Source organism: Mus caroli, chromosome 15 (assembly GCF_900094665.2).
Source record: "Mus caroli chromosome 15, CAROLI_EIJ_v1.1, whole genome shotgun sequence".
NCBI lineage: Eukaryota > Metazoa > Chordata > Mammalia > Rodentia > Muridae > Mus > Mus caroli.
The window spans coordinates 1,555,681-1,569,635 of record NC_034584.1 but is presented as its reverse complement, the minus strand read 5'-3'; the positions used below and the strand labels follow the sequence as shown (position 1 = coordinate 1,569,635).

The 13,955-nt window shown below is 39.9% G+C and overlaps 1 protein-coding gene across 2 annotated transcripts in view; it reads right to left on the bottom strand.

Annotated features, from left to right (window-relative positions):
* Mroh2b (maestro heat like repeat family member 2B) overlaps nt 1-8,652 on the bottom strand; it is a 63,582-nt gene extending 54,930 nt beyond the window's left edge. For both annotated transcript variants that reach the window (XM_021183789.2, XM_021183790.2), the window contains exons 1-6: nt 8,169-8,652; nt 6,869-6,930; nt 4,301-4,411; nt 3,097-3,256; nt 2,323-2,421; nt 1,741-1,895 (exon numbers count right to left, since the gene is read on the bottom strand). In XM_021183789.2, the coding sequence (XP_021039448.1) occupies nt 1,741-1,895; nt 2,323-2,421; nt 3,097-3,256; nt 4,301-4,411; nt 6,869-6,930; nt 8,169-8,184 (603 nt within the window). In that variant the 5' untranslated portion in view covers nt 8,185-8,652. The remainder of the gene's footprint in view (nt 1-1,740; nt 1,896-2,322; nt 2,422-3,096; nt 3,257-4,300; nt 4,412-6,868; nt 6,931-8,168) is intronic.
* Nucleotides 8,653-13,955: the final 5,303 nt, after the last annotated feature.

Below are 13,955 nucleotides of genomic sequence, written 5' to 3'. Positions count from 1 at the left end.
GCCTAGAAGAGGCTCAGAATAACTGAGCTACCTGGACACCCTTCATCTTGGTAGAGCCACCTGAAGGTTTTGAAGCACACTATAAGCTTCTCCCTTCCTTGAACTGTTACCCATGTTGGGATGGGCTTTGATGATGTAGCTGTCTTGGAGTCATTTCTGCTCCTGTACCTAACCCCTCACCTAAATGCCTGTAAGTACAAGAAAACTTATTGGATCACCAAGTTGGACTTTGGTGGGAATTGGCTCTATTGTTGGTTCTCTGTCCTTGATGAGCTGATGCTTGTTCACATCACACAGCATTGTACACTATTTCGTTGGTTTTCCCTCACGCTATTCCCCCTACAATAGTCTACTTACTTTCCTCCTTTTCTTAGGGTAAATTTGTTAAGATGCTTTGTTCTGAATTTCCTACCTCTACTTCTTACAACCCCTGCCCCTAGTCCACTGTAACCTAGTTTCCATTTGACACTGGGGAAGACCAACTTCCAGAGCAGAACATATGACAAAGATTGGTCATAAAAATCTAGAGTCTCACTATCTTTTTGTCAAAAAAGTGATTTTTTAAAGTAAAAACAGTGTAGTGTATAATTTGATAGCCTACATTCTGAAGCTAATATATGTGGTGATGTGTAATGTTCTACTTTACAACAAACCATATTAAAACTTACCAGCTCATTACACCACCGTTTATTTGACTTGAGACTGTGTCAGCTGCAATGGTTCTTCTAATGTCCCTTACTGGGCACTGCATACTTTCCAGTGTCTTTCTTGACTTCTGTAGTAATGGCCTGTTCATCTTTCCTTCCTATTTTGAAACTTGTTTTTCAGTTTCTGCAATCTCATTCTCCTTTTTCTCTCCCTTTATCCTGTCCTGAGTTATTCCTCTGCATTTTCCCAGAACTCAGTTTTTGTCACACTCAGATCTTCATGCAGTTCTTAGATGACACTATCCCAGATCATCCAGTTATTTAAATTATGATGATACCCAAACCTATGTAACTTGCTTTTGATTTCTGTCTTAATAATGAGCCAAAAGTATCCAAGCCTCCTAAAAATATATATCATAGGCATTTAGGAACCATAAAAATGGCAATATTTTTTGTGCAGCTGAGTGAATTCTTTTGATGTTATTTATTTAATTGTGTTACTAGTAGAACCAGAGTTTGTTTTTTTGGACCTGTTGCTTTTTGTCAAGTTAACAATTCAGTTAAATATAGTTTATGACACATAAAACATACAAAAATTGACAGTCTCTCATTTACTCGTTTGTTTTCCCCACACATTGAAATACCAGAGTGAGATTTTGTTCTCTTCAATCTTTGACACATCTCTGTCATCTGAAACAGGATCCAGGTATATTGTTGTTCTTCAAAAACTTTGAGTGGGACAATGACACAAATACACAGTGACTTGAAGTAGATAGAAAAATTGGTAGACTTAATATACCTCCAAAAACATAACTAATGACACCCATAAGAAGTTCCATATTTGATGATTTAACTGGGAAATATTCTTTTAAAAACTGCTTTAATAGCTTAAAGTGTTGGCAAGAACCTAAAGAAGTTCACTAAATTTTAGGCCACATATGAGTGTGTGTGTGTGTGTATGTTTAGAACATATGTGTGTGTGTGTGCGTATGCGTGTGTGTAAGATACACATATATAAGATAGAAACAAACTCTAAATCTGGTCTGACCAGTATGGGGATTTACAACTTGAGCCTATCTGAAACCTCACTCACATGCATGGGTGAGGCCTGCGGGGCCCATTTCTCCATTATGTACCGGAACAGCATGAAGATCTTGTCAGAGAGCCGGTTAGCATCTAATTTTGGATATGGGAAATCCTTCCAGTGGTTGACATACTTGTAAATGGACTTGCTGAAATTTTCAAGGGCTGTATTAAAAAAAAATACAACCACAGACTGAAACAAAGGTGAAGATGGAAAGAAACATCAAATTGTTCTAAAAGAGAGCACAGACAATTAGCAAAAGTTTCTAAATTATCTTAAAGCTTCATCAAATAACCATGAAAACATGAAAATTATTTAGCCAATTTCAATTAATAGTTAATAGAGTGTAAATTAAGATTGTTGTTATATACTCTTACTAGGAGATAGTCTGTCTAGAATGGAACATATTTAAGACGGCCAATGCCACATGTCAACTAGATTAACTTATAGTTGGTACTCTTACACATCGATGGCAGAGAATATTTGATATAAACTCTTTTGGAAACTCTGTGTGATCTATCTGCACCATGTGAGAAATGTCCTGGAAGCATGTCTATTCTTAAGAAGAAAGCAAATCATAGGAATACCCACCTATACAGAAGGTTTGCCTCATATTTTCATCCTCTACCAGCCTGAGCATGGTCTGCATGGTGAGCAGGGTCATCATCATGAAGGGTATGCTCTGAGACACTGCAGTGAAGGGCACAAGAGGAAAAGGCGCCATTCACTTTTCCTGTGGGTGGTCCTGACTCTTTCCGTCATCCATAAAAAGCATGCCAGGACTTACTGGCTTAGACAGGTGAAGAGCAGTAGGGAGATTATGTTCTTGCTCTTCTTCTCCCAGCTGAAAGCCTGAATATCATTACTAAAGGTGCCGTGGGTCTGAAGGAAACCACTAGCTAGGTAGCCATCTATGCCTGCTGAATACTAATAAGCAATTTTGGATTGTTACTTCACTAATATCCATATATTCCATCTAGCTTTGCCCAAGTCCCGGAGGTATAGCAAATAAACAGGTACTCAATGACATCTGTTCAATAAAATACTCTAGGAACAAATGGTGGACATCGTTTTTTATAAAGTGTCTTCCTGTTGGCAGCCTCATGGAGAAAGTGTTTCTGAAATGTGAAGACAGGAGGGAAAAAGGAGGGTGGAAGAGAGCCTGTTATATTTAGCAGTGCATCCTGAATCAATGGCTGGTCATCAGTCTCATCTGTGCTCACAACATCTCCCATGGCTTTCTACCAATGGATTGTACTGCAGTAGAACATAGACAGTCTTGCTTTTGCTTAACTTTCTGGGGCTTTAGACAATTAGTCATGGGTAGCTATTTCCCAGGGAAGATGTAGGATGCTCCTTTCATACCATAGCTGGTTGCCAGTTCAGCCAGGGCAAGCACAACAAATTCATTTGGCAGCTCTAGAATCCTAAAGTTACTTTGCACTTCATACATCACGGAGTTGAAATCATGAGCAGCAAGAGATACCAACACCTCACCAGCCAGCATTCTGAGTTCTCTGGGAATCTGAGAAGGGAAATAACAAGAATAAGTAGAAGAGTGAGTCTAAAGGGTGGGGTGGGGGTGGGGGTAGGGCAATAATAGTCTATGCAGTATTCTAAGTTCACCTCAATTTTAAAGAGAGGAAAAACAGACTGTTTCAAAGTCATAGTTCAGATCTCTCAGGCAGGTGTCAGTAACCAAGAGTGCTGAGACAATTTTGATGCAGTTCTTAAGACTTGGGGCCAATTGTTCTCTCTTTGCTTCAGATAGAGTTTCACTCATGTAGTTCAGGCAGACCTTGAACTCATGACACCCTTCCCCCTGCTTCCAGAGCATTGGTGTTACAGACATGGGCTACTAATTCTAGATCATTATTTTCTTGCTATTTAATCAGGTACCTTGATGGAGAGTTTATGTTTTATGTTTAAGAAATATGAATTACTGTGGTTGAGTAAATAAAGGTGAAAGGGATTGAGCTAGGTGGTGAGACTTTAATTTTGCTGTCATTCTGATGAAATTATCTTCAAATTTAGACATATTGGGAGATAGATACTTCTATTGCTGATGGTAGTGAGCTAGGTAAATTTAATCAACCCTCCTACCCAGGAAAATAAGGCCTCAACAAAAGCCCACTGTACTCATAAAAGTACAAGAGAGCTTAAGAAATTCCTATATTGAGATCTGAAACAGTCAGATATTGGAAGAAAATGGAGCCAGATACAGAGATAGGAAGTGATATACGAGCTAAGAGAACTGGGGTCTAAGTACTCTTTCTGTCGGCAGATTGCGGTGCTCTCACATGCACAAACTTCCTCATCTAGAAAGATGGATAGATGATACATCTTCTAAAGTCTTCCTTACATTTGTCTCAATTTCCTAATCTGTGTAGTGGTGACCAAGAGACTCTGTAAATAGCTCTATGGAAGCTACCACAAGGAACAAATATTCCAGTTATGGTCATGGTGGCTGTGACAGAAAGGCTTTTGTGCACCTACATGGTGTATCTGAGGCACTCAAAGTAACCAATACTAGTCTCAGTGCACAATCACCACCAAGACCCAAACTTACTTCCTCATCCCTCATGTCCTTAGAAGTGTAATAAATCAACCTTTGGACTATTGCATCATCCATGATGTCAGTATTCTGAATAAAAGAAGTGAGATGACAATAAATGTCTTCCTGTGAACACAGAAGGGGACAAAAGCATTTGAGTTGCAAACATGAAGAACTCAGATAAAGCCTAAACAAAGGACACCATGAAACTAAGCAAGATATGTTTGCTGTACAGTTGTTTAGACTTTCTAAGCACAATATGCATGTTTAAGAGTCAAGCACTTACATATATAGCAACATTAATCCTAAAATATATTATTTTATTTTGTTACATTTCTAAGACAATACCTAATTGAACCAGAGGCAAAGTAGTCAGCATCTCTAAGTGTCTGTCCATCCCTGTTGTAGAGTTCTCAGGGCTGAGGCCTTTGTTATGGTACTAAGGAGCATCCTGTATCATAAAGACCATTGCTGTACTGTGAAGCTTTGTCCCAAGGAGTGTTACAGTCTTTTGTTTCATCCATGCCTTTTTCTGAGACAATATGGGGGACTTTGTGAATGGCAGTGCATCTCTAGGAGACATATGATTTGAACAAATGCCCTATTGGGACTTGTAGATGCTGAAGATGTCCTGTGAAGGATGAAAGGAAGACTGGAGTTCTCAGATCTCCAATTGCCTCCAGCACATACTTCCAGAAATGGTATCAGTGTTTACTGTGTTTGTAGTAGTCTATAAGGATGGCCTTAGGAAGTGTTAGAAGGCGGTATTCTTCTCTGTGTTTCCTGAGCCTATTGAAGCACCTGTAAGATTTTGCTTTGCTCAACATGTATTTTCTGATCTCTGTAAGCCTTGTTCTCTTTGCAAGGGTCACCTTATAGAGCCTTTACCATGTTTTAGAGCTTGGACATGCCCTTTATTTAGAACATTTCACTAATGTTCACTATTTTTTATGTTTGCTGCCACTAATAGACTCATAACTGAAGAAAGAGTCATAGAGTCATCAACATGACTCATTGACTGTTGATGCTGTAAGTACTTCAATCTTAGCACCTCATATACACTATAGTGCAGGATAAGTTCATTTTGATACTATACCTTGGACCATTTTCATTAAAAAAAAAAAGGACATCTCACATGTAGGCATGGCCTGCTTGGAACTTACTATGTAGTCCAGGCCTATCTCAAACTCGTATGGTCTGCCTACTTCTGTCTATTGAGTGCTGGGATTAAAGGCATGATCAACCATGCTTGACTCATGTCTATTTCTTTTAAAAATGGTATTTGTTTCTGTTTATTGCATGTTTCTGTGTATCTATGTACATGTGAGTATAATGATTACAGAGGCTAGAAGAGGGAGTTAGATTTCCTGGAACTAGGATCTATAGTAACTAGGGCTTATAGGAACTTATAGGCTACTGTGTGTGGATAGTGGGGACTAATCCAGGTCCTCTACAAGAGCAGCATGTGCTCTTAACTGCTGAACTATCAGTCTAGACCCTTACACCATTTTCACTGATCAGTTAGTTTTACTCAGTGTGAAAGCAACTTAGAAGTGGCTGCTAAACGTTCTATTCTTTAGTCTCTTTTCTAGAAACTCTATCACAGTACTTAAACAATCTAGAAATCATTTCCAAAATATCTCTAAGTCTTTGAAAGCAGTGCTCTGTGGGAATGTTAATATCTACTATGAGATTCAAACCTAATGTTAGGGACATCTCTATGAGCTACCTATGCCTCATCTTGTCATTGAAGGAAATAATTAGAATCCGTGTTAGTGAGGCCTAGTCTTTGGTATTTTCTTCATGCTAACATCAGGCAAGTAGGTTTGAACATCACTAAGTCATGAGATAACAACATAGATACTGCCTTTCACAAGAGGCAATGTTGAACAATTATTAGGGTGACTTTGTTGGCATTAGATGGGCTTCTGCTTGGATATGCTGCAGCTGTCCTTATTTAGGTAAGTCACACAATGTTAGTGTTTCATTTTTCTCAGTTGTCAAATGAAAATAGAAATACAAGAGAATAGAGTTATGAGGAATAAATATTATGTTATGTGGAGAACATTAAGCACTTTACTTCATAGACAAGCGTTCAGTGAAAGGCGGTAACTGTTGCTTGGTTGTTGATGCCTGAAAAGCCTTCAATTTTTGGAGTAATTTTTAGGTTGTGGGACAAGATGATAGATGGGCATAGGAAGTCTTTGTACACTTTCAAAGCAAACTTCACATTACCAGGGGGGAGAATCTAACCCTCAGGGTTACAAATCTGGTATTTGCCTTTCTCCGCATCTACCCACATAGAGTTATGAACAGGAGTATTCTTGAGTAGCTTCTGTGAGTTTTGAAATTCTAAATACCATTATTTCAGGACTATAGTGACTTCTATTACAAATGTATTTTCTAAAAGATTTAGTGACATAAGAGAAGCCAGGAAAAGTGAAGGAGGAGGGGGAGGAAGGAAGGAATCAGAGGAGTAAGGAGAGGAGGAGGAGGAGGAGGAAGGAGCCAAAGCAAAGGGGATTGTGTATGGATTGTCTCAATAGCTGGATTACAGGTGAATAAGAAAGAGAATTTGCATACCTTGCTAATGTTGTCCTCCTTACTCAGCATCCCAATCGTGAGGTTAATATCTCCAAACATATCTAAATTACACAGACAAAGAATTAAAATATGTATCAAACTGCAACTGCCCCCCCAGCCCCCCAGCAGCAGTAGTCACAGATATTCACTTCTTATCGGTCTCCAGTCTCCTTTTAAAACTTTTTCTATTTTATAGATAGCTCTTAATGATAGGAATATATTGTACTATATTTCCTATCCCTACAAGACTTGAAACTATCAGATGCATAGGGATTATTCAGTCTTAAGGTGCATATAGAACATTCTGGATTCATGGATAGCTTTGATCAAGTGTGCACCATCCTCTACATCTCGAGTAAGGTCTGACTTCCAGGTTCAATGAGATAAATCCTTCACGTCTAATTGAGCATTAGATGAAACAGTGGAACCCCTTGATTTTTCTTTTTGGGCTCCATGTTCATGACACTTTGATTTTTCCCCAATAAAGATCTAAGTATTGGTTTTGTATTTTTCCAAATGACACCACCACCACAGCTACTGCCATCCCTGTCACCATCATCACCATTTCAGATCACCACAACTATCACACCACCCTACCACCACACTTCACCATCATCACCACCACTACCACTGCCGACACCAACACCACTATCACTACCACCAACACACACTACCACCACACAACTACTACCATACCACTACTACTACCACCACCACCACCATTACCACACCACCACCATTGCCACACTACCACAGCCATCATGACTACCAACACAGCCACTATCACCATTACTGCACCACCACCACCGTTACCATCACCACCACCATCAATGACAACAGCAAAAACCACAACAAGGTTGGAATCAAAAGACTACAACAAATTCAGGTCAACGGCAGACTGGCAGAAGGAACAGGGAAAGACTTCCCATGAGCCCGTGAGCCAGGGACATATCCTGTTAATGGAGAATTTTTGGCAAATTTTTTTGGCAAAAAATTGGAAGAAGACATTGTCCAAAGATTTTAGAATATTCAAAATTAAATAAGAACCAACATTCCTGGTATATAGCTACCCTTTCCTTCAAGTAGATTAAATACAACTATCTCTGGGCTTCCAATCTGTCACTGGCTCTTCACAACCAACATTTTATTTTTATTTATTTTTCCATAATGATGAATAGAGGGAAACAATCTGACCTCATCAAAACCATTTCAGACCAACTTTGATGTATACAATCATGCAAAACCCCCACAGGTCAGCGTGTATCAGAGTGCTCACTCCTCAAGACTCAGACATCCTTACCTCCGTATTCTTCCATTCTGAGAGTTGTCTTGGCTGTTACAGGCTTTATAAGAGGCAGCACCTAAGTATCCGAAGCAGTTCAGCTAAAAAGTCAGTGAAGCAAGCTGACAACTCTCTCACATAAGGTTCCTTAAATGAAAATCCTTCTTTCCTTGCTTGGCGGGGTGACCCAGGAGCTTCTTGTGATGGGTCTGCTGTTCGGGTGGATGATACTGGGTTCTACCACCATCACATTTTCTTTGCCTCTGAGCTCCTGTTAACCAAGATGGCTGCATCTCACCAGACTATTGTCTCTTTGCAGGAGACCAGTATGTCTGAGGAGGAAGAGATTAGAAAGTAGGACTCAAACGACTGTTACAGATGAAAGGAGCTGCTTTTCCCATTCTTGGGTCTATTGACCCATGAGTTTAAGAATGGTGTGTATTGGTGGCCACTTTCCTGGCCTGATGTTGGTAAAGCTTTTAGGTGGTCTTGATAGTTCTATTTGGTGAGGTCAGTCACACAACAGGGCATGCTCAGTGGACCGGAATGCCTGTCAGGGGCAGTTGCAAGGAATGACCAACTGACACAGCAGTCAAGCCACTCCTCCCTACTGCTCCCCTGCCCACCACTCCTTGCTGACTTATCAGAACTCTAAGCTTCCCATAGGCTCAGGGTTTTTCTATTTATTTCATTCATTTCCTGTCTATTTGGTTTCAAATGATTTGTTGCATGAATATCTTGGCTATGATATTTTCATAGGGTGGACCTGAATCTTGTCCAAATGCCCAATAAGCCTAAGTCTGTGTGATTTCAGTTTCATACAGGGAAGATGATGACTTCTGGGACAATATATAGGGCTGGGTGTTCAGGGAAGATGCTCATTCCAATTTTGATGGTTGCTTCTCAGGCTAAGTATTTTTACCATACTATCCCATGTTCTTCCTTCTTCCATCTATTTTCTTCCCCCTTCTGCCATCATGTGCTGTCACACACACACACACACACACACACACACACACACCCCACCCCACCCCCACACACATTCTAGGATCTAGCATAACTGTCTCTGAGAAGCTCTGTCCAGCAGCTGACTGAAACAGATGACAGGGACTCTTAGGGAAGAGTTAGGGGAAAGATTGAAGGCCCAGAGGAGGATAAGGAACTCCACAGGAAGATGAACAGAGTCAACTTGCCTGGACACTTGGGGCTTTCAGAGATTGAGCCACAAACCAAAGAACACACACAGGCTTTAGCCCTCGGCACATATGTAGCAGATGTGCAGCTTGGTTTTCATGTGGGTCCCCCAATAGCTGGAGTGGAGGTTTTCCCTAAAGCTGTAGCTTGATTATGGTTTCTGTTCCCCAACAGGGCTGCCTTGTCTGGCCTCAGTGGGAGAGGATATGCCTAATAGACTTGATACACCAGGGTCAGGGGATATTGGGGGTAGGGGGTGGGGGTGGGCACAGGCATCCTCTCAGAGAAGAAGGGGATGGGGAATAGAGGATGGGGGAGAGGCTCTGAGAGGGAAGGACTGGGAAGAAGGTACCATTTGGGATGTAAATAAATAAATAAATGGAAAAAAAATCTAGGCTCCACAAATGAGAAGAAATAGATACTTGTCTTCTGAACCAGGTTTATTTTTCTTAATATTACAGTACCCAGTGTCACCCGTTTTCTAGCAAAAAAGCAATTTGATTTTGATTTGTAGCACACACACACACACACACACACACACACACACACACATCTATTTTACTCACTTTTGTCTTGGCAGACATCTTAGCTGGTTCCACCTGGCTAATGTGAACAGCACAGCAGAGAACTTGGATATGCTCATATCCTTAGGTAGGACATGTATATGGATATACACCCAGGAATGCCAGAGCTGGTTCATATGGTAGTTCTAGCTTTAGTTTTGTGAGGAACTTCCACCCTTCACACTATGAGTGGCTGCAGTAATTACACTCCTACTAGGGGTATATGAGAATTTCATCCTTACCAGCATTTTTTTCTCCATGTTATGCCATTTATTGATTGGGTTGTTTTGCTTTCAGTATTTAATTAGACTTTAGTTTTTAAATGTGTTCTAGATATCAATCCATGTCAGATGGGTCGTTAGCGAGGAGTGTTCTTCCCTTCTGTATAGCCTGTATCTTCATTGTATTATTTCCTTTGCTGTGCAGAAACTTCTTAATTTCATGTTATCCCATGTGCCCACTCTTTGTGTTATTTACAGAGCTGTGGAGTCCTTTTCAGAACTTCCATGCCTTTGTCTATTGAAGAGTTTCCTCTGTGATTTCTCCTAGCACTCTTGGAGTTGCAGGCCTTACAACTCTTTGTTACATTGTAAACAGATTTTGTTAACCATCCATCTAGTATGTGTTTGTCTCAGTTTTCCAAGTCAGCATCACTTTTTCTGAGCATGTCAGACACAGCAACTTGTCCCACTGTGCACCCAGTGCTCTTATTTAAAATGTCAATTCCAGGGCCTACATCCGACCTGGTAAATTTGAACAAGGCAGCAAGAATCTCTGTTAGAATGAGCACTGATCCATATTTTAGCAAGGATCATTAATGTCTAAGAAACACTTGGCAGGATCCTTGCCTCAACAACCCACTTGTAAATAAGCATAAATTTCGCCATGTTTTTGAGGATGATCATTGTGATTGGAAAGGATAACAACTATTCTTCTCCTGCTTTCTGATTCATTCACACCATTAACAGAGTAGTGAGTCTCAGTGTTACTGTGGTGATTACTGTGGCATCCTGAAATTCAATGCTGTTCTGAAAGCATACACATGCAAGTAGTGTTATGTGGATTGAACAGGTTTTGTGTGTGTGTGTGTGTATATATATATATATATATATGTATATATATATATTCCTAAATCTTTATGTGTATATATTCATATATATATATATATGTGTGTGTGTGTATTCCTAAATCTTTATTTGTGTGTGTATATATATACATATATACATATATATGTATATATGAATGAGTGTATAGGTCTATATATATTTAGAAACATGTGTGTGTACCACACATACTCATACATGAATATGTGTGATACACACGCATACAGATACATCCTTATCCACATACACAACAACAAAGAAAAAGAGACCATGACTTTTAGTGATAGTGTGGGTCAGTGATACCTGAGAGGAGTTGGAGGGAAAAAGGGGAAGGGGTAAATAGTATAATTTTATTGTAATCCTCCCAAGTTAAAAAAATACATAAAAATGAAAAAAGAGATGAGAAATAACATGCTTTTGGAATAATAAAGAATAATGTGTAATAACATTAATAAAGTTAACAATTAAAAATCTAGCTATTTAGGAAATTGTTATAATCTTTTCCCATGAATGGTAACAAGTGATTTTTCTGCATTTCCATGAATAAAGATTTTGTTGATTTTATAGAAAATTCGGGAGGCTAGGAGATGATTGATTTATATTAACTTTGTCATTTATTCATCAGGGTAATCAAAATAAATTTTCTTGACTGACGTCTTTTCAGATAAAATACATTTAAACAGATTAGGAATCCTCATAGTCTCAGAACAGCTAATTTTCTCTAATTTTTCCCTTTGGGGAGGAGGGTTTTCTTCTTGCTTATTTTCATCAATGCCTCTTCTCCTTAAACCAGACAAACACAATGTAGGTTTGATTCATCTGAGGCTCTCGAGGCATGTTAAACAGCAACTCCCAAAGCTGGTAAGATTGTGTGTAGTGAGGAATTCAATGTTTATGAAGCCTGAACCCAGCCTTCTTATGAACTAGAGTGCCTCTTTGTTAAGTAATAACTCTCTGTTTTCAATGTACTTTTTCTGCTTCATGCTTCCTGTATTCTTATGGGAAAATAAACCAAGGCCCCCAATGAAATTTGGTTTTTCAAGTATGAAAACATTAAGGGATCCTTTAAGCTGGCATCCTGACCATCTCTTATGCCAAGTTTCCCTCCCCCATTTTCATGGTCATTTCTAAACCATTTATAGTCCTCCTAATTCCAAAGCAATGCAGCTATAAGTGCATCTTTGTGCCAGACCATTGATGTGTAGGGAGTTTCTTATTCTCTTGTATATAGACACAGTAGGAAACTTCTCATCTTGGGGGGAACCTCCCCTCTTGTATTGGCAGAAGTCTGTGATACAGAGGAGACTGGAGAACCTAGCAGGGATTAATCCCAAGGCAATGCCAGTGTGAATCATGAGCTAAGGGAAGTAGGTATGTGTCAGACCCTATTTCACTGACTGAACTAATGAATTAATGTTCCTTGATTAAAAATCCTCAAGAGATGTTACTTGTGAATTACTAATGTGAAACATGTGCAATCAGCAGTTATATTTCCTCTTATCATGAAAAGAATTGCATTAAAATAAAGAGCATGGTTTTAAAGGTATCCCTTTAGGGATTTGGAAAGCTTGAAGACAAAATCTCTTTGGTTCTTTTTATGCAATGGCTTCATTCTTGATTTGTAAACTATACGGGCTGGTTTTAGGTCAACTTGACACAAGCTAGAGTCATGGGAGAGGAAGCAGACTTAACTGAGAAAATGTCTCTATAAGATCTGGCTGTAGGGCATATGCTTAATTAGTTATTGATGGGGAAGAATCCGGCACATTGTGAGTGGTATCATCTCTGGGCTTGTGGTCCTGGGTTCTCTAAGAAAGCAGGCTGAACAAGTTATGGGAAGCAAGCCAGTAAGCAGCACCCCTCCATGGCCTCTGCATCAGCTCCTGTCTCCAGGTTCCTGCCTGGTCTGAGTTCCAGTCCTGACTTCTATTGATTATGAACAGCAATGTAAGATTCACCAATGATGGTGAAACCCTTTCCTACTCCACTTGCTTTTTGGCTCTGGTATTTTGTTGCAGCAATAGAAATCCTAGGCCACATGCTTAAGGGTTAAGCCACCATGCAAACCCTTGCTGGCATAATTGTTATTCAGAGTCCTTTATATTAGGTATGTCTTTGTCACTGACAGGTTTGGAGAGAACTCAGTCTTCTGTTACAATTTGAAGTAACAGGAGAAGGTCTGAATCCTGACCCCTCTTACCTCAACAGATTTTCATGTAGTGTCTTGGTGCTTTGGGAAGAGGGTCACTCTTTCCTGGGGGTCACTAGCTGGACCTTGACCAGAATTTTGAGCATGAAGTTTTGAGATTGTTTCCTCTTAGCCATCTATGCTTGGCACGCAGGCTACCCTTAAAATATTTTTTTTTCCCCAGTGAGACTCTCCCTAAATTTTCATTTGCAGGTAGCTATGAATTGGAAATAACTTCTGGGTACACATAGGGGAATGTATGCACAGCTATGAATTGGAAATAACTTCTGGGTACACATAGGGGAATGTATGCACTTCTTATTTAAGCTCTAAGATGCCCCTCTGATGTAGACCCTTGCAGACCCTATGTATGGTGAAGGCAGTTTATGGCAATTCCATAGCCAGACATCATGCAGGCAGAGTGAGAGACCAGGAACCTTTAGTCCTAAGTGTGGCTACTAACAGAATTCAAACATCCATAAGGATTTTGTTGGAGAAAAGACAAGTTATAAACCCTTAGCTGGATCCAGGATTGAAAGGCAACCGATTTTCATGGCCAGTTCTTTGAATGTCTGTAGCTCTTCATGTGCCCCCACAGGGCCCAAAAGTGCAGAGGTTGAAGAAAGCAGGACTGATGTCTGCGTTTTGCTTACACTGCAGCGGGGCAGACATGTAAAGACAGATCTCCAGTGAAGTTACCAGAACATCTAGACCACCACAAAACTGGTAAAGAGGAAATCAATGGAGCATCAGCAGC